The sequence below is a fragment of the Pleurodeles waltl genome, chromosome 1_1 (assembly GCF_031143425.1).
Source record: "Pleurodeles waltl isolate 20211129_DDA chromosome 1_1, aPleWal1.hap1.20221129, whole genome shotgun sequence".
Classification (NCBI taxonomy): domain Eukaryota; kingdom Metazoa; phylum Chordata; class Amphibia; order Caudata; family Salamandridae; genus Pleurodeles; species Pleurodeles waltl.
This window is the reverse complement of record NC_090436.1, coordinates 245776068-245802550: the sequence shown is the minus strand read 5'-3', so window position 1 is coordinate 245802550 and position 26483 is coordinate 245776068. Positions and strand designations below refer to the sequence as shown.

General features: G+C 47.6%; 1 protein-coding gene across 1 annotated transcript in view; it reads left to right on the top strand.

Moving 5' to 3' along the window:
• The first annotated feature begins 24278 nt into the window (after nt 1-24278).
• OXCT1 (3-oxoacid CoA-transferase 1) overlaps nt 24279-26483 on the top strand; it is a 448860-nt gene continuing 446655 nt past the window's right edge. Inside the window, exon 1 of the mRNA XM_069221450.1 lies at nt 24279-25255. Within this exon, the coding sequence (XP_069077551.1) occupies nt 25181-25255 (75 nt within the window). The 5' untranslated portion in view covers nt 24279-25180. The remainder of the gene's footprint in view (nt 25256-26483) is intronic.

Genomic DNA, 26483 nt, shown 5'->3' with positions numbered 1-26483 from the left:
GTCTACAATGTGCCCCTGTGTGCCAGTCAGACTGCATGTTGCCTGTTGTTGCAGTCTGGATGTACATGGTACAGGTATTAGGGACCAGTACTATATCTTATGTTCATTCCCATTGTGTTGTGTGATGTTTTTTGGGGTCCTAGATCCACTTTGTGTTGGATGCACATAACTGGGCAAGGAAACTTTACTGCCATCCAATGATATTTCTTTGTTTATGATGGTTGTAAATGTTAGACAACGTGTGTGCATGCCAGCATGAGCTGCGGATGCATCTTGTCTGAGTAATTTAAGGATCTTGTAAGCAATGTGTATTGCGCCACAGATCTTCCACCCCATGTCTCGCCTAGGCAAACTGTTGTCTGGAAGGCATATCATGACTCACTGTGCCCTTCAGGTTGCCACACAGGCCACACACCACATTGCTGATGGCCACATTATATACTGGCATGCACAGAAGTGTTGGAAATGTGAGTGTGATGGAGGTTCTGTGTGCTCTGCCTGCATAGACCAGGGCCTCTCACATGTATCTCCCAGTATGGGACATAGTCCAGGCTGTGGGAGAGTCACTGTGACTATGCAGTTGTGGCACTGTGCCCACTCCCTGTACACCAACAGATCCTGGCATGTGGCCAATATGAGGCTCTAGTTGCAACACTTGCCCTGAATGCCTCAGTCCATTGACTAGATTAGGAATCGGTACAGATGGATGTAAATCTCAGAACTACTCCATATGTGCATTTTGCATCATTGACACATGACAAGTCCCTTACTCCCACAACTTTGTTGTGACCTTCACAGACGTCATATGTGTCCTGTACAGGCTTATTGCACAAATACCCACAGTGTATGACAGACCCACAGTGCAGACAGTGTGTAGATTCCTGTGAGGCCATGATGTGACTCAGTAGCTTGGTTACGTAGGAGACATTGCACAATGCATACCTTTGTATGTTGGAAGCCATCTCTGTAGTTTAGACACATATGTCCAAAAGAGTGTACTGTTGTACAGGTACATACCACAGAAACCCACCCTGAAGTGGTATGAGTCTGCATTTGGTTGGCCACATGTCCACACATGCACAGGGAAGACACTGTCTGTACCCACTATGCCAGCTTCTTCATTGTCACTCAAGTCTAAGGGCGAGGTTTGTACTGCGGAAGTTGCCTGTAGGGAATGTATGCAGTGAGTCAATCTTGCAGAGTGTAAATGTGTTGGTTCATTCAGGCCTAACAAGTTCACCTTTCAGAAGCCACATTGGTGGGTAGTGTTTTGTTAGAAATTGGGTCTCTAGTTGGTAGTGGGTTTCACCCTGTCCAATTAGGGACCCTCACTCTAGTCAGGGTAAGGGAGCCACACAGCTAAGATAACGTTTGCTTACCCCCATGGTAGTTTGGCACGAGCAGTCAGGCGTATCTCAGAGGCAATGTGTAAAGTATTTGTACACACACACACTAACATAGTGAAAACACCACAAGTACTCCACACCAGTTTAGAAAAATAGATAATATTTATCTGGATATAAGAAGTCAGAAATTACAAAAATTCAACATACACAAGCATATATACAAACTTTTAAAGATTAAATCTCAATAAAGGGCTTAGAAATACAATAGCTTCAACTGGGGCTATCATGACTTCGTTGATGGAGTTGTTCCCAATAGTCCAACCCCTCTCGCAACAGACTGTGGACCGGTCTCGGAGTCTCACGGACCCCAGCTACAGTATTTTGAAAATTATGAGGAAGCTAAGACATTGCTGGAGCCGGTGCGGCATCAGTTCCTTACTGCTACTGGGAAGGTGAGGTGTCAGTTTGTTACTGCGAGGCAGGGGAGGTGAGGTGTTGGTTCCCTACACTTGCAGGGAGGTGATGCGGCGTTGGCGATGAGGCGTCGGTTCCTTACGATCCAGTGGGGTTGATGAATCCAGCAGGTCAATACGTGAGGCGTCCACATTGGGTGTTGCGATCACACCACGGTGCAATAGATGCTGCAGCAGAGTCAGAGTCAGATGTCCTGGACGTCGGGGACACGGCACTCAGACCTCATGCTGTGACTGGACTTTGGAGGTGCTGCTGCGGATTCGGGCCTGTGGCTTCGGTCGCAGTTGTTCCACTCAGCGGGGACCACGGCTCCTGGTGCAGGCAGAGTCAGACAGCAGCCCCGGTTCTGGAGTCAATGCACTTGGTTTCTTCTTGGTTGGCCCAGGGACTAGATTTGACACGTCAGGGCTCTCATTAAGAGAGCCCAGGTGCTGCCAGATGAAATCTTTTATATCCCTGAGACTTCTAGCAGGAGGCTAGCTCAGTTCAAGCTTGGAAAGCAGGGTGTTGAAAGCAAAGTCCAGTCCTTTCACTCCCAGGACAGAAGCAGCAAGCAGCAGGCCAGCACAGCAAAGCAACAGGCAGTCCCTCCTACGGCATCTAGCTCTTCTTCCTGGCAGAATGTTCTTGGTCCAGAAGTGTTCTGAAGTTGTGGTCTCAGAGGTCCAATACTTATACTCATTTCTGCCTTTGAAATAGGCAAACGTCAAAGAAAGTCTTTGTATTCCACAAGGCCTTTCCTGCCCTGGCTCCAGACACAGTCCAGTGGGTGGGAGACTGCTTTCTGCAAGGACAGGCACAGCCCTGTTCAGGTGAAGGTGTCAGCACCTCCCTCCACTCTAGCCCAGGAAGACCCGTCAGGATATGCAAGGCACACCTAGAGTGAATTCACAAACAGTCCAACTGTCATCCTGACCCAGATGTGTATTCCACAACCAGGCAGAGGCACATAATGGTTAAGCAAGAAAATGCCCACTTCCTAAAAGTGGCATGTTCAAACTTACAATTTAAAAACCAACTTCACCAAAAGATGTATTTTTTAATTGTAAGTTCTGAGGCTCCAAACTCCACATCTCTATCTGCTCCCAATTGGAAATTACACCTAAAAGATCTTTCAAGGCAATCCCTATGTTAACAAATGGGAGAGATATGCCTTGCAATAGTGAAAAACAAATTTAGTAGTATTTCACTATCAGGACTAGTACATGTCCTAATTTTCAAATACACTGCACCCTGCCCATGGGGCCGCATTGGGCCTACCTTAGGGGTAACTTACGTGTAGTAAAAGGGAAGGTTTGGGCCTGGCAAGTGGGTCCACTTGCCAGGTTGAACTGGCAGTAAAACTGCACACACAGATACGGCAGTGGCAGGTCTGAGATATGTTTACAGGGCTACTCATGTGGGTGGTACAATCAGTGCTGCAGGCCCACTAGATTTACAGGCCCTGGGCACACCTAGTGCACTTTACTATGGACTTACTGGTTAACCAAATATGCCAATCATCGGCAAACCAATTACCAGTACCATTTTAGAGCGAGAGCACTGGCACTTTAGCACTGGTCAGCAGTGGTAAAGTGCCCAGAGCCCTAAATCCAGTAAAAAAAAAAATTCAGCACAGGATAAAAACAGGAGGTCAGAAGCCAAAAAGCCAGGGGAAACCACGCCAAGAGCTGGCAGGTCTAACATGTGCCCCCCCCCCCAACTGAAAGTGGTGAGAACTACCCAACCTCATGGGAGTTCTCATCACTAAGGTGGAAGAGCCTGGACGGACCATCAGCATTGGTGTGTTCTGTACCAGGGCCATTTTCCACCGTAAAGTCCATTCCCTGTAGGGAGATGGACCACCTCAACAGTTTAGGATTCTCATTCCCTAATCTGCATTAATCATCTGAGGGGCATGTGGTCTGTCTGAACCCGGAAATGAGTCCCAAACAAATAGGGTCTTAGCTTCTTCTGCGCCCAGGCCACAGCAAAAGCATTTCTTTCTGTTGTGCTCCACGTCTGTTCTTGGAAAAATAACCTCTTACTAGTGAAGGGTACTGTTTGATCTAGGCTGTCTTTGTTAAGCCTTGAACACGGGGGCTGTGCACATAGCCTTCTTCAGGGTGTCAAAAGCAGTCTGGTTTGTCCACATCACCTGACAGGGCTGCTTCTTGGAAGTCAGCTCTGTCAAGGAGGCAACAGTGGAATCATACCCCTTGACAAAGCTCCTGTAGTACCTGGTTAGGCCTAAAAAGGCTGTCACCTCTGGGTTTTGGGAGGGGGGGTGCCCAAGCCAGAGTAGTGTCAATTTTGGCTATTAGCTGTGCCACCTGGGCGCTCCCTACCTGGTATCCAAAGTACATCGCTGCCCCTGCCCTATCTGGCACTTTCTGGCCTTGATAGTGAGGGTCTCACTTTGCAGAGCCCTCAACACTTCCTGGAGGTGACACAAGTGGTCCACTCAGATAGAGCTGAAGACATCAGTGTCATCCAGGTTTGCCACACTGAAGTTCTCTAACCTAGCCAGGGCCTGGTTGACCAGCCTCTGGAAGGTGGCAGTGGCATTATTCAACCCAAAGGGCATGACACAGAACTGGTAATGCCCCTTTGGTGTTGAGAACGCCGATCTCTCTTTGGCCCCTTCAGTCAAGACAATCTGCCAGTACCCAGACTTTAGATCGAACGTGCTGAGAAACTTGGCAACTCCCAACCGGTCAGTGAGCTCATCAGCTAGGGGGAGGGGTGTGAGTCAGTCTTAGTGATGCCATTGAGCCCCCGGTTGTCAACACAGAACCTCAGTTCATGTGTGACACCGGGTGGAGCAGCCTTGGGGACCAGAACCAAAAGGCTGGATGAAGGTCTGTTGGGTTGCTCAATCATCCCTAACTTTAGCATCCTGGAGACTTCCTCCTTGAAACTGTTTTTCGCTCTATTAGTCACCTTGTAAGACTTATGCTTAACAGGAAGGCTGTCCCCAGTGTCAATATCATGAGTACACCATTGGGCGACTATAAGGGTGAGTTAGAACATAGAGGCGAACTGTCCCAGCAATTGGCCCTCTGCTGTTATAGGGTCAGAGTAGTGGAGAGGTTTACGCCCTCTACTGACCCATCCTGAGCTGTGGCATACAGAAGGGCGGGGAGAGGCTCACTTTCTTTTTCCACCCTATGATCCGTGACAAAAAGCATGGTCAACTCAGACCTCTCAAAATGTGCTTGAGGCATGACCCTCAAAGGGTTCCTTGGAGTCTGCATGTCCACCACGTAGATGATATTACTCTTGTGCTCCTTCATCTCAAATGGCCCAGACCAACATTCTTGGGAAGCATGGGACTCTGCTGGTGCCATCACCCACACTTTTTGGCCAGGCTGAAACTTAACCAGAGTGGTATTTGGGTCATAGCAATGTTCCATATCCTCCTGCCTAGCTTCCAGATTCTCCTGAGCAAGTTTACGGAAGCAGGTTGTCTGGTTCCTGAAGGCCAGCATGTAATTGAATACATCCTCGGGTGGCTTCTTGGGAGCTTGCTCCCAGCCCTCCTCCACAAAACTGAGAGGCCCTCAGTTTGGTGAATTGCCCATACAGCAGTTCAAAAGGGCTGAAGCCAATCCCCTTCTGCAGTTCCTCCCTACAGGCAAACAACAGGCATGATAACAGGTTGTCCCACTTACGCCTCATGGGTTCTGAAAGACCCACAATCATGCCATTTAGGGTACGATGAACATCTCAACCAACCCATTGCCTTAGGAGGTCATAAGGCAGGGTGAACTTGTAGGTAACACCACACGCCTTCCACATGGCCTTCATGTACAGCGACATGAAATTGGTACACTGGTCAGATACCACCTCCTTGGGGAAACCCACAGGGGTAAAGATCCCCATTAGTGCCTTGGCCGCACCGGGTACCGGGTGACAGGGTCCACCAAAATCAGGTTAAACCTGTTACCCATGGCTGTCTTGGTATCCAGAGGTCCCACAATGTCAATGCCCTCCCGCTCAAAAGGGGTGCTTCTGACAGGAAAAGGCTGAAGATGAGCCTTGCATCTCTTCCCAGATTTCCACTCACCTGGCAGGTATGACAGGTCCTGCAGAATGCATCTGAGTTCTTCCTCATTTGGGGCCAATAGAAGTGGGTGACATGCCTGTCAAACGTCTTGTCCTGCCCTAAATGATCTGCCAGTGGCACATCATGAGTCAGAACCAGTAGGAAAGCTCTGAAACACTGGGGTACCACCAGCACATGGGCTGCCCCAAGCTCAAGAACTTTAGGCTCGCTATACAGGAGATCATTCTCACAGTATATCAGGTGAGATCCAGAGGTGTCACCAGCTTCCTGGACCTTGATCTGCTTCTGAAGACCCTCAAGACTGGGGCATGCCTTCAGCGCTGCGCAGAACTCCTCCCCGGTGGGGCCCCCTTCCTGCTGCCAATGGGTCAGCTCAGGTAGGTCCCTCAGTTTGGTCACTTCTTCCCCTGTAGTCTCTGGGGCCCCCCTCAGGTTCAGTTCCTCCCATGGGAATCTTAATAGCGGGTCTCCAGTGCACCCTGCCCGTCCTCCTTCAGGCAGGCACTTGGGCCACTGTTTCAGGCTCCAGGTCTTTCTGATCACTCTCTAGGAGGCCAAAGACCATATGGTCATACACATCCACTCTGGCAATACCAACATCTCCAAGGGCGACCTGAGCGCCACCTCCTTCCAGGCGGTATGCTCAAAGTCATTCCCTAGCAGACTGTCAGCAGGCATGGATGCACTCAAAGCTACCCTCAAGGAATCTGAGACTCCCTACCCCCCCATTCAAAGGGAACCTGAGCTACCAAGCATCGGCGCTCACTGTTGTCTACGGCTACAACTTGGTGGATCACATTAGGGACTACCCGCTCATCAGACACCTGATGACAGAGGTCTGTTGTCATACTGGCTCCTGTGTCTCTCAGAGCCTCCATCCGCCTCCATTGATGGTCACCTACTGCCTGTACTTCTTAGTGTTATCAGGCATGAGGGTTCTCTGGACCACCTCACCCTCACCTAGAGAGAATATGGTTTAGCCAGCTGGCTTCCCACAACTAACTGGGGCCAACCCTCCCCAAGCGCTACACTGGCCACCCTGAGTGACTGCCCACCGGTGGGTGGCTGTGTCCGCTTGGGACACTGGGGACTCCCTCTGAAATGTCCTTCCTGATTACAGGCAAAGCATTTGAGTGGCCCCTTCACTGTAGGCTTACCTGAAGGGAACCAACTCTTCTTCTCAGAAGAGGTTGGGAACCCTTACCCTGGGAACGAGATTGAGGCTCTTTAGAGAACTCCTTACTTTTATCTTTGTCTCCCCCTCCTTCTTTTGTTGGGGACCCTGCCCATCCTTGGCTGAGTCTCCCACATACAACTTTTTTTGGACCCTAGTGCTGAGCCAGCGGTCCACCTCCCTGGCAAGCTTCCTGGGGTCAGTAAGCTTGCAGTCAATCAGGTGGTGGTGCATCTCTGTAAAACAATGACTAGACAAGTGCTCCCATGCAATCAAATTGTACAGCCCCTGATCGATACCTTGCTGCCCTTCACTCAACCAGACAGACAGAATCAACATACTCTACCCAAGTTTGTGAGCCAAGTTTAGTACTCTCCCTAAACTTTATCCTGCAACACTCTGGGGTGAGACCATACCTCCTGGTCAGGGAGTCTTTCATGGCAGGGTACCTCATCTGATCCTCTATTGCTAAGATCAACAAGGTATCCCTCCCCTCCACTGAGAAATACTTCCACAGACCTGCCGCCCAATCGCTCTCAGGGACCCTGTGCATCCTCAGTGCCACCTCATACCCCATGAACCACTGCTCAATGTCATCATCCACAATCAAATCTTTCACCACATCCTTGGGTATATGCACCCTCAGACTGAACTGAAGAACTGCTGCCACCATCTGTGCTGGACCTCCTCTTTAGATCCAGCTCCTTCAAGCTCAGCTCTTGAGCTACAAGCATTTTTCTGCTCCATGGCCAGCTTCTCCCTTTCCATGGTGAGTTTGTCTTTCTCTCCCTCGCTTTTGATTTTGGCCAGCTCCAGCTGAAGCTTGCTCGCATGCTGCAGTTTGAGCCCCTCCATTTCCATTTGATGCCTCTGGGTCTCCAGCCTGTCCTCCAGCTGGGGGTCAGACCCTTTGAAAAAACACTTCTGCCTGTCCTGGTAAAGTGCCCAGAGTCATAAAGCCAGTAAAAAAATTTAATACAGCACAGGATCAAAACAAGAGGTCAGAAGCCAAAAAGCCAGGGGAAACCACACCAAGAGCTAACAGGTCTAACACGTTTCCTTGTAGCTCACATCAGTACATGTTGCTGGATCCTGGGCTACCTGTTGTAAGTAGGCTTGCTGAGTCATTGTAAGCCATGAGCAGGGTAGTGGGTTAGACTGCAGATGGATACAAAAGTGGGTAGTCATGCCCCTGTACTTATTGGCATGTGTGCATTACACTGGTCGTGGTTGACAAATTGACCATTTTTTGCTTGGTGTTTCTGATATGTGTAATGTGTTATCTGATATGTCTGTATGGTGGGTGCAGTGGAAGTGTCACTGGCTGTTGTGGTGATGTCTGTGGGTATGCTGGATGTGGTGTTTGGGTCGGTGGGGGTGTATGATGACGTGGTGGCTGATGTGGTGTTTATGGGTGAATGTTAAATGCCTGCATGCCGGTGTGTCTTGTGGTGTTTGTGTCAATGTGCACTGCTTGTGTGTGTTGAAGTGGGTGCGTGTGGATGTGTGTGTGTGCTTGGGGCAGGTAGGAGAATAGGAGATTTGCATTGGGAAGAGGAGGTGGAGGGGGAAAGTAATGTGGGGGGTCACTGACTGCCAACAGCGAGGAGGCCAGAGCCTGAAAAGATCTCTGTGGGCCAGACATGGCACTATGAATGCCTTCCAGGAAAGCATTGGTCTGCTGAAGGTGGCTGGCGAGCCCCTGGATGGCATTCACAATGGCAGACTTCCCCACAGAGATACTTCTCGAGAGGTCAATAGCCTCCTCACTCAGGGCAGCAGGGGTAGCAGGGGCTGGGGCTGAGGTGCCTGCAGCAAAGGAGATGCCCATGCTTTTGGGTGAGAGGGCACGGCCAACTGGACGGGGAGCAAAAGGGAGGGTGGCGATAGAACTGGGGATAGTGGACATAGATGGTAGAGCAGTAGGTCCTGATGGGTTCGCAACCACTAGGGAGTAGCCACTGGCGGTATAATCTGATGAAGATGGTGTTGATCCTTTCTCCTCTGTGGCCAGTATTGTTATGACTGGAGGTACCATCGCCAGATGCTCCCCCACTTGGTTGTGCCATGTCTCCCTCGCTTGCCTGGGCTAACGCTGCAAATACTAGGAGGAAAAGGGTCACTATATGTCCCTGATCACACCTGAAGAACAGCTGTGTTTAGCAATCAGGCCCATGACATCAAGTAGGCCCCAGCAACAAACTACATCAAAGTGGCTCCTACATGTACCATACTATATGCATGCATGCCACATGAACTGTCAACAGTTTCCCACAGGAAAATCAGGGTCTTAGACAACTACAATTGAATGTGTGAAGTCATGCAATCACAGTAACAATTGAACAAGTAGGAGACCACATCACCTTCAATGCTTTGCCTCATGGAGCACACCTCAGTTACCTGTTGTCATAAAATAGTAAGCAAATGCCAAGTTCATTCCCACAGATCCCACACATTGCCAATCAGATATCTATTTGTCACATACACAATGACACAATACTAAGAAATGATGCTAAAAAACCTGACATGTTGCTGATAGCAGTACAGTAGCCTGAAGAAGGTGACATGGAAATGCTCACGTCACACTGGAAACATATCAACAATGCACACTTCACCGTGTATAATGTGTCCTAATAGAGTCATTGGGGTAGTACTAATGTTGCTCAGCTATGCTACACATTTGGCTTGGAACTGTACACTGTAGACAAAATGTGCAAATTGTCAGAGAGAGATGTCTCTAAAATCCACAACAGAATGAATCAGCAAGCCACAGGGAAATCACCACTAAGGGCACCCCTTACAATGACATACTCCGATTGCATCAGTAGACAACATTAGTTCTTTGTATTTTGGAGAGGCCCAGTGATTTGCAAGTACTTGTAGAAGGCCCTCAACATGATGCCAGATGTCCATGGATGAATGGTTGTACTTAACGTCATGTGATTCTAACATAACTGCAAGTCACGATGCATGCCAAAAGTCAGGTAACAACACTTCCCCATTACACAATATTATACATGTGGAGTATACTTTGCCACATGATGCCCCATCAATGGCATGGGAATGCACATTGTGTGTAAAACCTCTAGTCTGATCCATAATGTCCCTCATTGCTACTGCAGTTGCACATGTCAAATGACATGCTATGATGGGTTAGGGTATGTGCGAGCCAACAATCAATGGTGACACTCCTGTCTGAGGCAGCACATGAAATGTAACCCCATTCCAAATACCCTATTCCAAACATAGGGTGGCATGCACATATATGTTAGGTGTTAGAAATGGGGTTTCTGGTTGGCTAGGGTATGCACCTCAGCCAGGCAGAACCTACCCACTCTACTCAGGGCAAGGGAGTTACACGTCCAAGATAACCCCTGCTCACCTCTGCTCACCCCCTTGGTAGCTTGGCACGAGCAGTCAGGCTTAACCCGGAGGCAATGTGTAAAGCGTTTGCACAACACACACAACACATGTGACACAATATCCCCACCACAAAGGAAACACAACACCAGATTATATGAAAATATACTGTATTGTACACAAGGCAATGATCAGACCAAACATCACATATCAGTACTATCCTGCTACCTTAGCAGTTGTCAGAACGTTACACATTAGTTACTCTGCAATCTAGCAGTAGTCACACATAACACACAGGTTACTCAGTATTCTGCAACATAAGCAGTAGTCAGGAAAACACGTTATTACATCACAGCACTTGTCATAAGAATATCATAAAATGCCGATAGTAGGAACATTAGAAAACATATGGCAAGTTAGAAAAACATATTAGCAAGCATGTCCATAAAAGGAACATTTGCATACACATATGTAAAAACATCAAACGCAGGTAGGTAATACTGTATATGAATCAAACAAAAGTCTGTAGAAAGAACTTTGGATTGCAACTATATTGGTCCTTTAAACAGTACCTGGTTGGATGTAGGCACCTCCAGTGCCTAGAAGGCGAACAATGGGGCCCCCGGCGCTCCTATGCGCAAAACGGGGGCCTCCCTTATACTCTGGGGTCAGAGGAGGGTGACATGCATCTCCTCTCTTTTACAGACAGGCCCCTCCGGGGACCGTGATTACTGGGGGCCCCCCAGAGCCTCAACCGGCCCTCACGAGGGGGGCCAAAGCCAGCAAAAACAACTTAGGGCAGGAGGGGGGCACCACGCACCCCCTCCGTTTTAATGACAGGCCCCTCCCGGGACCTGCGATCTCTGGGGGCCCCCTCGGGCCTCCACTGGCCCTTCCACCGGGGGGGGGCGGCACAATAATGCCCGTTTTACCTAACAGCAGAAAAGGAGCGTCCTGATCCTAAAGCAGAGGCCAGGGGGAAGGGGGCACTCCCCGCGCCTTCCCCTGGTCCTGCCGTGAAGCCACAAGAAGATCGGACCCCTCCTGGGGCCCGAGCAGACACTCGCCTGCACCCGATGTGGTGCGCAAGTGTTCTTCCAGCTTCCCGGGCCGCTGCAGTGATCTTATTTAAAGGGGCACAATGCAGCAAGGAGCCTACAAGCTCCCAAGGCTCCATAAGCGCGCTGCAATCAGCGCTATGGCAGCTGCAACCACGGAGAAGCACCCCTTGTGAAGAAAATTATGCAGGGGTCAGGGGCCACAGCACCCTACCCCTGGGGAGCAGAATCTTAAGACAAGGTCCTCAGGTGGAGGGCCCAGCTACAGGCCAGCACAAGGGAAAGGCAGCAAGTGGCAAGTCCTTCACAGTGACCAGGCAGGTCACAGGTCAGCACAGCAGCAGCAGTCCATGGCGGTTCCTGGTGAGTCCTTTCAGCCTTTGGTGTCCAGTTCCAAGATGATTCCAAGAGTCTCCAAATTGTGGGGAAAATTCCCCTGTACTTATAGTCAGTTCTTACAGTGTTTTACAATGGTAGGGAGAGGAGGTTCCAGCCAGTTACAACTGGTTCTGGGAGTGCCCCCTCTCTCCTTTCAGCACAGGCTCCAAACATCAGTGGAGGGTTAACGACCCTATTGTGTGAGGCCAGGGCACAGTCTTTACAAATGCAGGTGTGCCCCGCCTCTCCCTCCTCTCAGCCCAGGACTACTATTCAGTATGCAGATGCACCTCTGTGACACCTCCACCCTCCGTGTGTACAGGCTGTCTGAAAAGTAGGCACAAAGCCCCAACTGTCACTCTGCCCAGACGTGGATTGGAGTCAAGCTGCAAAACACCAGAGTCATAAGCACAGATAAATGCGCACTTTCTAGAAGTGGCATTTCTGTGATAGTAATAAAAAATACACCCACACCAGTAAGCAGTATTTATTATCACCATCACAACCATACCAAACACGCCTACACTACTCCTCATAAATCAGACAATACCCTTTACACATAAGGCAGGGCATTTCTAATGCAATCCTATGAGAAGGCAGCACTCACAGCAGTGAGACACCAAGTTAGGCTGTTTGTCACTACCAGGACAGGCCATGCAATATGGCACATGTCCTGCCTTTCTGCATACATGGCACCCTGCCCATAGGGCTAGCTAGGGCGTACCTTAGGGTTGACTTACATGTAGTAAAAGGGGAGATCTGGGCCTGGCAAGTAAGTTTAGATGCCAGGTCCCTGTGGCAGAAAACTGCGCACACAGGCCCTGCGTTAGCAGGCCTGAGACAGGTTTGAAAGTCTACTTCAGTGGGTGGCGCAAGCAGCGCTGCAGGCCCACTAGTAGTATTTAATTTACAGGCCCTGGGTATAGAGATACCACTGTACAAGGGACTTATAGGTAAATTAAATATGCCAATTAGGTATAAGCCAATCATACCAACTTTAGATGGGAGAGCCTGCACTTTAGCACTGGTCAGCAGTGATAAAGTGCTCAGAGTCCTAAAGCCAACAGAGAGAGGTCAGAAAAACCAGGAGGAAGGAGCCAAAAAGACTGGGGATGACCCTGCGTAAGGCAAAAAGTCCAACATTAGGGAATTCAGAAATCATCCCATGAACACAGGTAGACCATGCATGAAATAGCAGTGTACACAGTTTGCCAAAAGAAAAATGGACACATGCTAACCTGTAGGTACAAGGAATATTGACAACAGTGATGGCACATAAACCATTTCAATGGACATTCCCTACTTACCAAGGAAAGGTTTTGATCTGTAGATGCACCAAAAGAACAATGTATGCCCTGTCACATTATGATGGCAACATTCACATGACAGACAGTAGTGAAGCACCAGCACTTGTCACACACGGAAGACAAGTGGCCTCTGGGGGGCGGATGCCAGTTACCTCTTTTGACCAGACACATGGCTGAGGACAATAATACATAATTTCTTTTTCTTTGGTCTGTAACACTGAGGAGTAGTGGTCTGTAGAGTAGAACTTACCCCCACTACAACAACAAACATTACTTGATTGATCAATGTACAGAGCCATGTGTTGTACCTGGAGAACAAATTGTTTGTGGATTGTACCCAGTTGTTTCCTAGGTTCCTGAGCTAATAGGCAGTGTACATCAGTATGCACCACATTACATATTTAGACAATCTATCTACTCATCTGCTGTGTCACACATGGCCCATCCCTAATCGTCCGAGGGAGATGTTAGAAACCATCATACCAATTTGGCAATGTTTAAGGCAGGAATGTGCCCTGTACTCATCCCCTTGTGGCTGCTGTGCTCCCTTCAAATGCCTATCAAGGCCCAGGCATGCTACCGCCAGGATACGGGAGATATGGGAAAGGGTCATGGTCCGATGTGTGCCCTGCCCACGTTGGGATGACAGCCCTAGCTGGAACCTCACGATCTTCTGGGCCCACCATTACAGGTCCTCCCACCTTATGTGACAGTGGGCGCTCTGCCAACTTGTGGATTCCCAAGGGTCCGCACCTTCAGGGTGATGGCTCTCCAAATTTTCTTCTGATGGGCGTTTACCTGTATGGGTGCAATAGACAAATCAAGCGATTACAATCTCAAGTTTTTGCCCAAATGGTTATCACCCAGACAACAGCTCACATCCCACAGACCCCCACACCTCAGACACCATACCCCCGGACACCAGAACAACACTCACAGACACATCCACTACATCAGCCTTACCCACAGACACCACCCCAACACACACAGACACATCCACCACATCAGCCATATCTGCAGACACCACCATAAAATACACACACATCCACCACTCCCACATCAGTCAGCACTTCCCCCTCCAAGCACCCCAAGACATGAAAACGCCCACAATCACACATGCAACAGACACCACCCAAACAGAAGCATCAATCACATGCGCACACCCAAGGCATCTACACCCACACACAAGATGACCACTCCCTCAGTCTCCAAATCGCCAACCCCTTCTGCTGACCCTACCCGTTTTCCCAAAGAGAGTTTCCTTTTTTACCTTGTCTTTTCCCCTGTTACCTCCAAACCCCCTCACAAACCTAAGAGGTCCCCTCCCAAAGCCCAACCCAGCTCTTCCACATTCAAGTCTTCTACTGTCAACCTTGCCCCAGCAAGCACCCATACCCCTTCCCCCAAGAAGAAGCCCACCCCTACAAAGAAAAAGACTCCCTCCCAAGCCCACCCATACCAAATCTGACTCCACCCAAGGATTATCCCTGATGTGCCTGCTTGCCCACTTGATGCCCCTTCCTGTGGAGGTTCCCCGGCAGTGATTGAAGTCAAGTGTGGGCGCAGTAATGTGCATGGACACTATGGACTGGCCAATTGCTTTTGATCATCTTCATTTCAATTCAATAAATCCAATTTGTTTTTTGGGTACACATTTGTCCTGCAGTTACTTTTTTCCCCTTTATGTTGTTCTTGAGTAACTTGTCTTGTATGCCTACAGTTGTGTGTGTTTCACCCTAATTGCTGATCCATTTAATATTGTTTGAAATATCTGACTTTGTGGGCAGTGCTGGTATCACCCAAGACAAGGCTAGCTGTTGACTGTATGGATATTTGTTTGTAACTGCAATTGGGGTGTCATTGCAGTGTGTTATGTTTGCTATGGTAAGTATTTCATTTTGGGTTGGCCAATGTGAGCATGTATGCTGTTAGACTTGTCCCCCTGACATTGATTGTACATTTGTCTCATGTGTGCAAGCTTGCGCTTAATTTGTCCACACATGTAGGATGTCCAATTCTGCTGTCTTCCTTTACATTAGACTAAACATGTGTCCATTTTGCTGTGGGTACCTTGCAGTTACTTCATCTACATGTATGGGCCATGCTGTTGCTGTTGTATGTGCTTTCTTGACTTGCACTTACTCAGTATGCAGATAGGCATCTCACTTGTCTCTACTATTGTTTGTCCATGAGATACATGAAGGACCAGTTCCTGTGCAAATGTTTTTTAGGGGTATGTGGAAAGTGAAATATGTGCCAGGCCAGCATCTTTCCATGAGTGCTCCTGATGCCCCCATCTCTATAGTGCAGGTATTGTTCGCATTGTGAGCTTTGGATATGTGTCTCTAAAGTTTGTGTGTTCCATTGTCCTTCCACTGTGTTGCAGTGTGGGTCCATTGCAGGGCTGTTTCATGGGAGGGGTGTTTGGGTTAATCTGACAACAGTCCATGGCATGTGATCATTGTGCGGCTGTCATTTGAATTATGTGTGATGTTGCTGTGGTGGTGCTGTTGTGTCACAAAATGTTCTGTACACTTCACTGTCCCTGTACCTGAGATGGGCAGATGTTTGCTTTTGTGGAGTGTGGTTGTGCAGTGTCAGTAACCTGCCGAAAGGGGGTGTTTTAATGGCTGTGAATTTGTCCTTTGTGAATGATTCCGACTGTGGACACAATGACGTGTACTTGGTGCCCGTAGCATCACCCCCATATCAGGTGATTGGCGGGGCGATGATCTGTTGTTGAGCTTCATGACACAGGTAGGTGTATGTTCTTACTGTCAGTTGTGTCCACGCCGGCGTGGATTTTGGGCACCTTCGATGAGCAGCAGCGGCAGGACGTGTGTGATGGGCTCCATGGCGGGACAGGATGTGTAAAGCTGCCTGTGGGTGAGTTGCTTCCTTTACACTCTCCGTTTCCACCTACTGGGACGTGGTGGTTGGACCGCCATGGTCACGTTGCCGGTGTGCAACATCATAATGTGTCTGGCAGAAATACTGTCTCCATCGGCCTGTTTGTCCTGCCTCGTACCCGGAGCCGTCGGCATTGCCCGGTGGTGCTGACGGGACCACGGCTGTCTTTGCTCTATGGGACCGCAAACACTGTAATGCAGTGGTCTGACCGCCAAGCCGATGGCAGTCGTACAGCCGCCACCGCCATGGCGGTGCACGGACCACCAAACGTGTAACGAGGCCCTAAAACAATGTATTGTTATAAATAATTTAAATATTTTTTGAGCTAGAATTTTTTTTAATTAAATGTAAGAATCTATTTTGATTAGAGAAAATATTACTTTTAAAAATGCGTTGTATTTTTTTAATGAAAATAATATAATAAAAAATGTGAAAAGGTTTCACTGTATGTTTAAATGTAATACATTTTGAGAAAGGTTTATATATGCCCAAGGCATGTGTGTAAACATACGATATTGACACACTGCACTCACATGCTACAGATTTGTCCATCCACCAACATAGGGAAGAAGTAGAATATGTCACCGTCAGTGCAGTAAATCAGTCCACAAACCACGTCCTGAGCTGGAAACCATACAAAAAATGCACATCATTAGGAAGTACTGGCAGAAGTGTGACACCATTCAGGCCTTTGCAGTACAATTCCAATCAGCACTGTTACCAGACATAAAAATTCTTACTTCCACCTAGTGTGAAGATAACATCAGTTGTATTATTTACATACAACTGGCTCCTTTGAGTACATAGCGACATCAGTGGTATGCCACAGCCAACATTTCTGCTGTCCTCAGCCAAGTCCTTGATGTTATGCTCTGACATATAAATGACTATATCCAATTTCCATCAGAGAATGCTACACTGAACAATATCAAGGGCAAGGGTTTGGGAGGCATGCCCAGGGGCAAATGTATTGTAACAAGAAGAAATTCCACTCTGTCAGTGTGCATATGGTTTGCATGCCAGATCTCTACATCACCAGTGTGTGTGCAAGATTTCCAGGCTCAAGCCATGAAGTGCTAGAGTTACACAACAGCTGCATACCACAAAAGATGAGAGACCTTAAACTAAGGAGGATCTGGTTTGTTGCTCATTGTTATCATTAGTATTGTACTGATATTTTAATTGAAATGTTGTGCCTTTCTAGACAACATTAAACTTAGGTGTGCTTTTTGGATTCTATTTTTCAGGGGATTTGGCTTACCCTAGCTGCACATGGCTTTGAATACCACTGAGAAACCCAACAGCGCCAGGAAAAGTCTACTTTAACTAGGCTAATGTGTGAACAAGGGGGCCTGTGGAATGGGCTCCAGTGCCAGGATGAGTCTGGAGGGGCCCTCTTCTACTTTCCTGGGAAAGTCTGCAAGATAGTTATGTTATGTTCAATGCTGCACAACATTGCCCTGAGGGGGAACATTCCCTTCATCCCTGATGATGACTGACAGTGGGCAGCTCAGGGTGATGTTGGTGGGATGAGTCAGCAGGATGACAGCAATAAGTATGAAGGCAGTGAAATCAGGCATGAACTCATTGAAAATAAATTTGCTTGATGGTAAGTGAATTCAAGAACAATGTACATCAATCCGAAAACTTGACATATCCTCTTTCACAGTGTATTACTAATTAAATAATTACTTTAAGGTTATTAAGGGACACTCTCTGAAAAAAAGTATTTTTGTAGGTCAATTTTAATGAAAGTACATTTTTATATATTTGAAATGTGACATATAAGGATGGACCTGCTATGAGAGATTTGTTACAGCACTTGATGTTTATTCTTAGAAAACATTACTAAATGGATTTTAAAATTCAAGAATTTGTCACAAACCTATTAATATCTGCTTAATCATTCCTATGTCATGCCATCTGTTGGAGCACTAACAAGTATTCAGTGCAAGTTGCCTGAACGTTGTTGTGATATATTTGCAAATAATATCTGTACTCTTCTGCTCAGTCATGAAGGGATGCCAATGCTAATCATGTCCATCTAATTTAAATGACACCTGTGTCTCCAGGTGTAGAACTAGTTCTTCATTGGTTCATTTGTAGCCTGTCTGCAGAAATCGGTTGTATTTTAAGACTATGGGGGTCATTATAATCCCAGCGATCAGTGTTAATATGGCGGGAAGTGCCGCCAACAGGCTGGCAGTACATACCGCCATATTATGACATTGGCAGGTTGGATGAAGCCAACCCGTCAATGTACCACTCCGACTGCCATGGCGGTGACAGCCGATGGGCTGGAGATATCTATCTCCAGCCCGGCAGCCAGCACTGTCCCACTCGAGGGATTATGACCCTGCTTACCGCCATGGTTTCTGTGGATTCCTTACCGCCACGAAAGCCATGGCGGTAGGCACCATCAGTAACAGGGAATTCCTTCCCTGTCACTGATAGGGGTCTCCCACCCTCCCTCTCCAGTTAACCCCCCCACCCACCCCTCTACTTTCACGCCCCCTTCACACACATACACACATTCCCACACACATCCACGCATGCATACATCTACTCACACATACCTGCACACACTTTCAAACATGCACGCACACACATATGAACACAACATACACGCACTCACACCTTCATACATGCACACTTGCATCCAACATGCAACACACACCTGCATACACGCACTTACAAATATACACACACTCCCTCCCACACACACATCACCCCCCCCCCACCCCACTCCCCTTCCCTGTCGGAGACCCAACTTACCTGTGTGCAGGGGGTCCTCCAGCAGGAGATGGGACGGGGTGCTACTGCCACCAGCAGTGTCCGCCAGCAGAACACCGCCAGACTGTATTATTTGACATAATACGGCTGACAGCGGTCTACTGGCGTGGTGCTGCTGGTGGCAGCAGCGCCACCTTACCGCCATCGGCTGGCATGGCCACAGCCGGATTTCTGCCATTCTTCTGGCGGAAATCCGGCTGTAGTCATATTACGGCGGACGGCTGGTAGCCACGGTTTTTACCGCCAGTCATAATGAGGGCCTATGTCTCAGCATGATATCTATGTAAAACATGAGGACAGCTAAAGTGTGGCTGAAGACTCCCATTTGTGTTACATTTGGAGGAGCACTTGTTGAAAAAAGTAATACTTTTATTTTTTCGCTGTAGGTGGATTTCATAGCTAATTTCCATTGTGCATTCTTTTAATTATTTCATAATCATTTGCTAGTTTAGTACTTCCTAAGTTTGTGACTTGTATGCCTAGTTTCCTTTTTGGCAAGTGTTTGTAGACTTTGTTGACATGTACCTCTCCCTCGCTGGTATGTTTTGAACTACAAAATGTTTTATAACACAAATATGTAAATATCTCTCTATAGCAACTGTTTTTTAAAAATCCGATGCTAGTTCTTTACCATTTTTTGTGAAATGTGTATTGTCTGTATCCAATAAAAGTATGTTGACATTGTTAACTTTATACACAGTTTGTATTTTAAAATGTTATTTGGTGCATCATTTACTTTTATTTGAATAATGTCACAATGCACATATTTACTTTTTATTGTTATTTTAAAAAACGAATACATTACAATTTCACATTCTCAGAAAATGAGACTACAATTGGTTAGAGTCCTTTTCCGGGCAAAGATCTGTGAGTGTATTTGAAATGTGCTGACCGAAAGTAGATAGGATGATTAGTCCAGATGTTCACATTAGGACATCTCTTTTCGCATCCCTTGGTGTGGTGGCATTTTTGGGTGTTGTCCTCAACCGGGCTAGATGAATAAACCCTCCTAAGGACCACTGATATGGTGTGAGTGTCAACTAGGGAGGTGCTGACAGGTGGCTTCATGGACAACAATATTCCTCTTTCCATGGAGCTGCCAGCAGGAAATGTTTCGAGGACCAAGCTGACAGAAATGTTGATTGACAACAGAAAGGGCCAGTTTAATTTGACACTGCTGCAGACAATGCTGTGAAGTCATCCTGCACCACCTCAGAATGTGAAGTATAGACACTCAAGTGCCGCTCTAGTAGATTATTTATGGGCCCTCTGAAGATCACTCTGGGCCCGTAGAAATTCTGTAATCTGGCCCAGCTGTTCCTCCTGCCATGTAGCACCTGTCAGTTTTTGGCCCATAGTGGTTACATTGGTAGCTGCAGCTTGAGACTCCCTTCCTGCAGCAGTTACTTCCCCAGCCCTGTCAAAACAGCCCTTTAACCTTTACTGGGTGGCCTCAGGTGTCGTCTGTCATAGCTACACAGCAGGTGTGATGACTGTGGTTGTCACGGGAGCCAAGACAGGGGTGATCAAAGTTTATGGTGGTGTGGGGTTACATGAGTATTGTGGGGCGACAGATGTATGTAATGAGAACGGGACTCCGCTGTCTGTATTAGATGTAGTGTCTTGAGAAAAAGGGTGGGGTGCTCGCCACACAAACCTGATGGGCCCGGGTGATTTTCAAGATGTTCTTTTTTGGAAGGACAGCTGTTCACACTAAAGGCTTCTGATCTTCTTTCGTCTGGCAAAGTTGCCAAGAGTGCTAAAGCTTGCGATGGTTCATCCGGAAAGGGGGGGGGCGAGAAACAAAAATAGTAAATAAAAGTTTATGTATTTAAATATATTAATTTCCTAGCATTTGGGGTCTGATTTGCAGTTTGCCAGATGGGTTAGTCCATCTCAAACATAACGTATGTTCACGATCGATCCAATTGAAGACCCTTAAAGATGTTTTCACTCTAAATAATGTAAAAATGTTTTAAAAGATTCATAGTGAGTGAAGAGAAGTTAAATGTGGTTTCATAACTTGAGGCTGCAAAATTGTATGTGAGCTTCATAAAGTAGGGTTATTTGACTCTGCTCTCCGACGACTTGCACAAGCCTTACTGACTGGAGAGTGGGCCAGAGCTTCAGACATGGTGAGGTCTCACGTTGCAGCTCTGGATCATGCTGCGGCCGGGTGCAGCCGCAGTGTCTGTGCCACACCGTGGTTTCACAATTAGGGCACTGCAGCCCCCCTCATTCTGCAACTTCACAAATTGAACTAAGCCACTCAGGTCACACCGTAGCTTCTGGATTCCTGCCACAAATCACACTAGAGAGTCTGGGCCCTGCGATACAAAGGCACACAAATTGTTCTATATAGTGCTCCGCTTCTGCAGATCCACTGCACTGGAGTCGTGCTGCACCTCACTCCTCCTGGACAATTATTCCTTCACCAGTTTTGGCAGGCTCCATACCCCTTCAGCAGACAGAGTGGTTCCTGGATGCTTCAGGACAGTTAATCAGATCTCGCAGCAAGGGATGGCCTGAGGTGTTATCCCCTCTGGAAAACTGGCAATTAGGCAGTCACCAGCTATCGTTGCACTCAGTCCTTTGAGTGCCCTGCAGAGCACTCTCTTCCTTGGTCCTACGGAACTTGGGACTGGAACAACAACTGAGTCCCACTTTAATACAGTAAACGCAGACAGGAGATATGGGCCTTTTCAGAACCAGTTTGGGGTGTTTTTTCTTTCAGTTGTCCTCTAAAGACTGCTCTCTAGACACTGCCCTTGTGTAGAGTGTTCTCCTCACAGCAGTACTCACAACAGAGCCAAAAAGAGATATGAACTTTCTGCACCTGGCTGTCATCAACCATAGTGAAGAGTGTTCACTGGAAATACAAAAGACTAGTTTCATCTAAGGGGTCCCATTTCACTTTTAACAGCAGATACCACAGTGTCACCCTTTACCCTGCCATCCTCCAGATGGCAGTAATTCACGAAGACTAATCAGCTGATCGTCTTAGTAAAAGGCCTAATCGAATTTTGAAAGGAGTCGGCTCCTCTTTTCCCATTTCAGTGTCCTCCCTTCAGCTTCAGGAATGTTAGCAATATACTTCTACTGTTTGGGGACGCAACCTAAAGTTCATCTTGTGCACAAGACCAGGCTTGGGGTATCCAAACTAGATCTCACAGGTCTCCATTACTCAGACACACCATCCATGTACTATGCAGGCAGCATACAGACATGCACAACATACACTTGGGATCTTAGCACTGGTTATTTCGGTTAGTGCATTAAATTGGAACTTTAGTGGGGTAGGAAGCCTCTACTTCAATGACATATTTAAAGTGTGGTCACTCCTATGGATTCACAAATCATGGTACGTTTTCACCACCTTTCTATATACTAAACCCATGATAGGGATAGTTGTTTACTACCTATACAACAAGGACATGCTTGGTGCACTCCTCCAGGCAACAGTACAGGTCCAGGACCTCACTTATGTAAATGACCGGTCAAGGCCTCTATGCACATGCTAGATTAGGGTGAGACTAGAGCCAAAGTCAGAAACCAAGATACTGGATGCATGCCGTTGGGCACTCAGGGCATGGAAACACAATAGTACACTATTGTACACTAAGTAGGGAATATTTCCATCACAATAGCTTTACTCTGGGAGGGGAAAACAGAGCATTGTATGACAAACTGGCTGTAGGGAGATACCAATGACTCACATGACTATATGGCAGGTTCTTCTCAAACTATATAGTTAAGAGTCTGAATAGGAACTAAGGTTAAGAAGCTTTCCATGTTCCTCAAGTGTTTAAATGTGTCCATGTATCTCCTGTTTCTGCCATGGATTTATAAATGAAGGTTGGGGTTAAGAGGTAGAACACTATACTGCAGGCAAGTGGTTCTTGGTGAAACCCTTACATGATTTCTTCTGACCATTCTTACATGCACGCCTTGTTCTGCCTCCTTCCTACCCTGAGATGGCGAGACACTCTATTGGACTTTCAACCTGGTAGTCTCCAGGTGGAAGGTTCTGATGAAAGTTGATAAGGCTACAAGAGATGGAGTCAGCTTCTCTCAATTCCTTGTCTGGCTCAAGGCTTCCATGCAAAAAGTCAGCAGCATCAGAAAGGCGGGCAAGCCAGATTTCACAGGGTCCTTTGGGCTTGCTCCTAATTTGGAGGAAAGGGCAATTTTCCTCTCCGTGTTCAAAAAGCACAAACAGCTGCCAACCTCATGGCGTCTGTGTTCACGAAGTAGGCATTAAACAACCTGGAGAGAAGCTCCAGCTTACACTTACAAGTTCAGCAGTGGGGCCGTGAACTAAAACCAGTCAGTCAGTGCATCCTGAAAGTTTAAAAGGTATAGCTATTAAGGAAATGCATGAAAAACTCGAACACTTGAGGAAGAGTATGGCAAGCTTCTTAGCACTAGTCCTGATTCCAAATCTAAACATATAGTTTGAAGATAAAGAATCGTATGCCATATATCCCTATGTCAGTGATGTCTCCCAATGATCAATTTGTCATGTACTGTTTTTCCAGCCCCAAGATAAAGCTGTGAGGATAGGACTGTCCCCTGCATACTGTACAGTAGTGTTCCCCTGACCCGGGTGCCCAACTGTATTTATCTGATTTCTTGATTTTTGACTTTGGCCCTAGCCTCACACTACTCTAGACCTGCCTGCTATTATATGTGAGGTCCTGACCCTGTACTGTGACCTCGACAGGTGCATCAAGCATGCCCTCATTGTACAGATAGTGGATGACTGTCCTGTTATGAACTTAGTACATACAGTGATGGTGGCAATCTACTGTGATTTGTGAATTCATAGTTGCGACCAGACCTTTCATCTGTGCCACTGGGGTGGAGGCCTACTAGCCCATCTTGTGTTTACATGCTGTAATTCAGATCTCAAATGTATGTCATCCAGGTGAAGCTGCAGGGAGGAATGCAGAGTTGCCAGACATTTGCACCCATTCACCCAATAATACCCCGTTTCACAGTGGAAGCCCGGGGTTCCATGCGCGTGTCCAGGGCACTCATAAAGATGCCCCTTGAGTCCTACTTAGAGGGAAGACCTAGCAATTTCATCTTTGGTAGTGACTTTCTGTCTATTCGACTGCACTTTCTGGAGAAACATGCCTCGAAAATAGATCACTGACGCGAAAGAACCTCTGGCAAATTCCGCTGCTACTTAATTTGTCATAATCCCTCAGCAACTTGTCCACTTATTTTATACATTTTACTAACACATTTGACATTTTATTTTGTAACTTGTTTTTACTTATCAACATCGCTAAGTTCTGTTATTGTCAAACAACTTATTTTCCTAGGTTCGCAACTGACATAAAAAAACAGGGACACCAAGGGTTAATAAAAATAAGCTTTTATTTTGGTTGGGATAAGTATGGGCGTTACCGCAGATGTCTCTTAGCAGAGAGGGGCGGCGTTAAATTATCGCCGCAGGACTCATCACGTTCCCACGGTGGCGAATTAATCCTTCCGATGCAGAGTGAAGAACCGCGAAGTCACTTCGGGATGAACCAAGGAATACATATCACAAACTACCCATGTTCTAGCGAGTGCCTCAAAAGGGCCCTCATTACAGTATTGAAATACTGACCGGTGTAACACTAGCCCCCGTCTTGCCCTTAACAGCGCTGCTGTGTATTTCCCGATTCATCCCCCGAGCGGAGGTTGTCACTTACGAGGCTGCATACCTGGCGCTCTCTCAATTTACCAATCAGTGACGGATTGTGGCCCCCAAACTTCTGCTCATCCCTACTCTTTGGTGTACACGTGTCCCTGTCATCACACGTCAATATACCCGATTTTTGAAGCACACTTTTCATAATTTTAGCTGTCTTCCGCCTGAAACCGCCCTTGTTTCAATGTACGTCAATAGAGGGAATACACTCTCCTGATTCTTTTTTTTTATAATCGCCAAATGTCCTCTTCCAAAATGTTGCCATGTGTGTGTCGTGATGCCATTTATTGTAGAGTTATGTTGCTTTAAGATCAGCAGCAGCATTTGCCTCCGCTGCGTCGACCACTCGAGGCGCTTTGTGTATGGCGCAACACCGACTGCATCCTGAAACAGGCAGGCCAGCACAGGTGGGGCTCGGTGATTGCCTGAATACTGGAATGGAACAGAGACCGGGCACTGGTGCCACGGCTGCAGTTCCAAGGCAGGCGGCTCTCCCGGTCCCGGAGTCGCTGCAGCGTAGATGCACCAGCCTCCTCTCTCGGCCCCTCCCCCCATGTGATTCTAGGCGGGCAGCGTTGGCTCCTGCTGACTCGTGCGCGGTCCACTTCTCCATCCTTCGCCTCTAAACATGGCTGCCTGGAAGCTCCTGTGCGCACTAAGGGGAGGTCTGACGTTTCGCGCAACGTTGCACGCCAGGAGCAAGGTAAGTTTCACTTTGGGGCGGACGAGGAGCCTGGCTACAAATGTATTTTAGCAGCCTCCCTTCTTTGGGCTTATTGATACGGAAAGCGCGCTCCTTATTGCGTTTCGTATATTATGGCAGTTTGAGTGCTTGTAGCAAGTGCAAAAATGCATTGGGTGGGCGAAAACGGATAGCCATGTACGATGCACAGTGTGATCACATCTGCGATGCTTCCAAAAATATATTTCCTCTTACGTAGGCTCGCGTCGCTACTGACAGATTTTTGGCAACGATCAACTAATGCCCCGCTAGAGCGCAGCAGGTCTGTCCTTAGGTGACCTCCGCGGTTTGGCCGATGCACATGGGTTGATCCCCTGAGAACAGGGGACAGCGCATGCATTGGGAGCAGGGGCAACGCGCCTGACTTTGTGCCGATCACGGGCGCATTTACCTTAAACCATTCACCTTCAGAAATAAGAAAGGCGCGATTCCAGGGTGAAGTGGGTCTCTCAGTTTGCCCTTAATTTGCCCGCAGGCATGTTGTCCACGAATTGCACAGCACTCCGCCGTGCCCCTTCGAGCGCGCCACTACCGGGTTAATGTTTTTTGTGCGGGAGGCGGTTGGTGGGCCGGTTACCCAGGTGTTAATGTATCTTTTTAGAGTACCTGCCCCCGTGTGTGAACCACCAAGGTCACACGTGCCTGCACCTGAACAACTAACCCTTTCCAAGTTTCCAGAGGACACTCAGAGGACCAGTCTGTTTTTTTCAAGTTTTTGTTTTGCCGTGAAGCTGATTAACACATGCAGTATGCTGGAGTGCTGCCGACGTCTGTCAGTTATCACACGTGTGTCTGATAAATGCAAAACGCTTTTAGCTAATACGACCTATGCTTGGTTAACAAAGAACCGTCTATGTTTTTTTTCACATATCTGTCTACGATTAAAAAAGCACACGTCGTTGTTAGCCAATTTTAATTTGAAGTCTGGCCAATGTGACCTTGTGACGGCGCTGGCCTGTGCGCTTCGGGTTACGGTGCATCCTCCTAGCGGTTGCTAATGATGCCAGGCCGACAGGTTTGCTGGCTGAAGACTGAAGGCCTGTCCTTGGTATATCATTGCACACGTTCAGAGTTGTTTTTATTTTTTTGTGCTTCCTTTAACTTTTTAGAGAGGCTTCTGTAGCGCTGAGGCAAACAGGCAGTGCTCAGCTGAAAGGCGCATTTCAGTATAGCTTCCAGTTATTAACTT